Consider the following 2,440-nt stretch of genomic DNA (forward strand, 5'->3'; position numbering starts at 1 on the left):
ACATTTTGGATAATCTAGTCTTGACTGTAAACGCACTGGATTCCTGTGGTACAAATGACTACTCGAATGGAAATTTAGTGTTAAGAAAAAAAAATTTAAATGAAAACAAAACTTAAAACAAAAACTTTGCGTTATTTTAACGAATGCGTGTTCAACGGTCTCTTTATCTGTGCCATCAATATTCGAGCTGTTTTCGAGCAGTTTAAGCTCTGATCACACTATCGCATTCGAGTAGATTCAGCTGCAGCTGCAGGAATATTTTGACGTTTTGATTTTGAGTTTAATTTTTTGTTGTTCTTGTTGTTGTCATCTTTTGGGAATCGCAATCAAATCTTGCGAGTTAGTAAATGAAATTGCAAATAAAACTAAATTAAAGTTTTAAAGGTGGTTTATCCCGCGGTTTCCCTGTGCAACCTTTGCGGCTATTGTGATCGATTGATTTACGTTTGCTGAAAACTGAATAAAAGGTAACATAAGCAATTTCATGCATTGTGCAATGATGTCACGATCCTCAAGTAACGGGGCTATCTTCAAATTTCAGGCCCAGAATGGAATCGTTGGACGTGATTTCCAAGCGCATCGACAACCTGTACCAACTGGTCGGTTCTGCCCCGGCCGGCGATGCCAGCGGCCAGGTCGAGAACCTCACCGACTCGGTTCTGTCGGCCGCGTCCTTTCTGCCGTCCGCCAGCACGGGCCACCTTGCCGACGGAAGCGCCCGGGGCAGCATCCTGGAGGTGTTCGAGCGCAAGGACGAACTGGAAACGTATCTGGATCCGTCGTACCTGGACGAGAAGCAGGACATCAAGGCGAAGGAGATCTACATCAACACCATCGCGAACGATTTGGCCGGAACGTTCGAAACGCTGCAAAAGATCAAAACGCTCGAGCCGACACTGGGCGCGGAATACTTTCGCAATCTTCCGGACGTTAGCGACCAGCTGAGCACGATGACCACGGCAACGGCCGAGCAGACGCGGGCCAACGAGGAGCTGGAGAAAAGTATGGTCGCGTTGATGCAGCGCTACAACGAGATCCAAACCGGGCTGAAGGATTCGCTCAAGGGGATGAACGATCGGCTGGACCAGTTGGAGCAGCGGTTGGTCGATAAGAAAAGGGAGGATAAGGATGTTTGAGCTGAGGTTTAGAGGGGGGAAATTGGAATTCCTTATTTATTGAATGTGAGTTCATGATGAGAATATACTTATGCTTTATACTAGATTTAGTTTACTGTTCGGAATCGCATATAGAAACTGAAGATTTATTGCATTAATAATATGTAACACAATGTTTAATAAATTAAATAATCGCTTTGAATCGTGTTTTTTTTTTATATTGTGAGCAATACATTTTTTTAAAGAAAAATTTCACAGCATCGCATGAAAATTCGAAAAAAAATATGCCAATTTGCTTCAAATTCAAAAAATGTAATATAAGTGATTTCTAGTCGAGCAAAAGCAGACTGCATGATTACCAGTGCAGGGTTGTTACGGAAAAGTCGAGAAAAAATCCGCGCCATATAAAAAAATCGCGACAAACATAGAAGAGAGTAAAAAATGAATGAAATTTTAAACGAAAAAAGAATAATACAGAAGGCATTTGGATCAGTACCGTTGATCAGTTGTGGAATCATATTCCACTTGTACCAAATGGAACATTTTTTGCCATTTCTGAAACAATATTACCATTTTTTGCAACACTTTAAATATAGTTGCTTTAAAACGAAATTCAGGAAAAAAATTTAAATTCGAAAATATAAAAACTAAAAACCATAAAATAAATCACCAAATTATAAAATCAAGGGATTTAGTACTTGATAATTCTCGCCAAAACTTTACTCGGGAAAATTGAAACACGAATTTTTTATTATTTTCTTAACTAAATTTCTCTAAACTAAAATATGACTCCGAAAATGATCCCAACTAAGAAAATGGGAAAAAATAATAATTTAAAAATTTTTATAATTAAATCATTTAATAATTAAAAATTTTATAATTAAATCATTTAATAATTAAAAATTTTAAAAATTTAATAATTTAATAATTTAATAATTTAACTGCCCATAATTGAAAATTCGGCTATTATGCCAAATCAAGTACACTGAAAGAAAGACACATAGCAATATCACATGTTTCACACGTGATTCTGCCCCATACGACTTTACATGGGAATGTCATGTGCAAATCACTTGAACAAAATTCATCGCGCGACGTGGTAGATTCAAAGGCAAATCACGTTAACCTCACGTGTCATTGCACATGATTATCACATGAAATGTTTATGGGAATGAAATGGATTGCACATTAATATCAAATGATTTTCTGTTCAGTTTCAAGTGAATATTTTATGTAGCATATTATTAAAATACGTTTCATATGTTTTTGAGTTTCGCCTTTTATTTTTAAAATATAAATAAAACTTAACAAACTTTTAAACGTAT

General features: G+C 36.6%; 1 protein-coding gene across 1 annotated transcript; it reads left to right on the top strand.

The window, feature by feature from the left end:
• The first annotated feature begins 281 nt into the window (after nucleotides 1-281).
• Nucleotides 282-1,317, top strand: LOC6047739. The gene is made up of 2 exons (XM_001864723.2): nucleotides 282-467; nucleotides 542-1,317. Exon 2 carries the CDS (start codon nucleotides 549-551, stop codon nucleotides 1,134-1,136), a length of 588 nt encoding a protein of 195 aa, XP_001864758.1. The 5' UTR covers nucleotides 282-467; nucleotides 542-548; the 3' UTR covers nucleotides 1,137-1,317.
• The last annotated feature ends 1,123 nt before the right edge of the window (nucleotides 1,318-2,440 follow it).

The sequence above is a fragment of the Culex quinquefasciatus genome, chromosome 3, assembly GCF_015732765.1.
Source record: "Culex quinquefasciatus strain JHB chromosome 3, VPISU_Cqui_1.0_pri_paternal, whole genome shotgun sequence".
NCBI classification, from domain to species: Eukaryota; Metazoa; Arthropoda; class Insecta; order Diptera; family Culicidae; genus Culex; species Culex quinquefasciatus.

Bases quoted from the DNA above. Each gene is read 5' to 3' on its own strand.
- LOC6047739 (XM_001864723.2), top strand. From the start codon at position 549: ATGGAATCGTTGGACGTGATTTCCAAGCGCATCGACAACCTGTACCAA.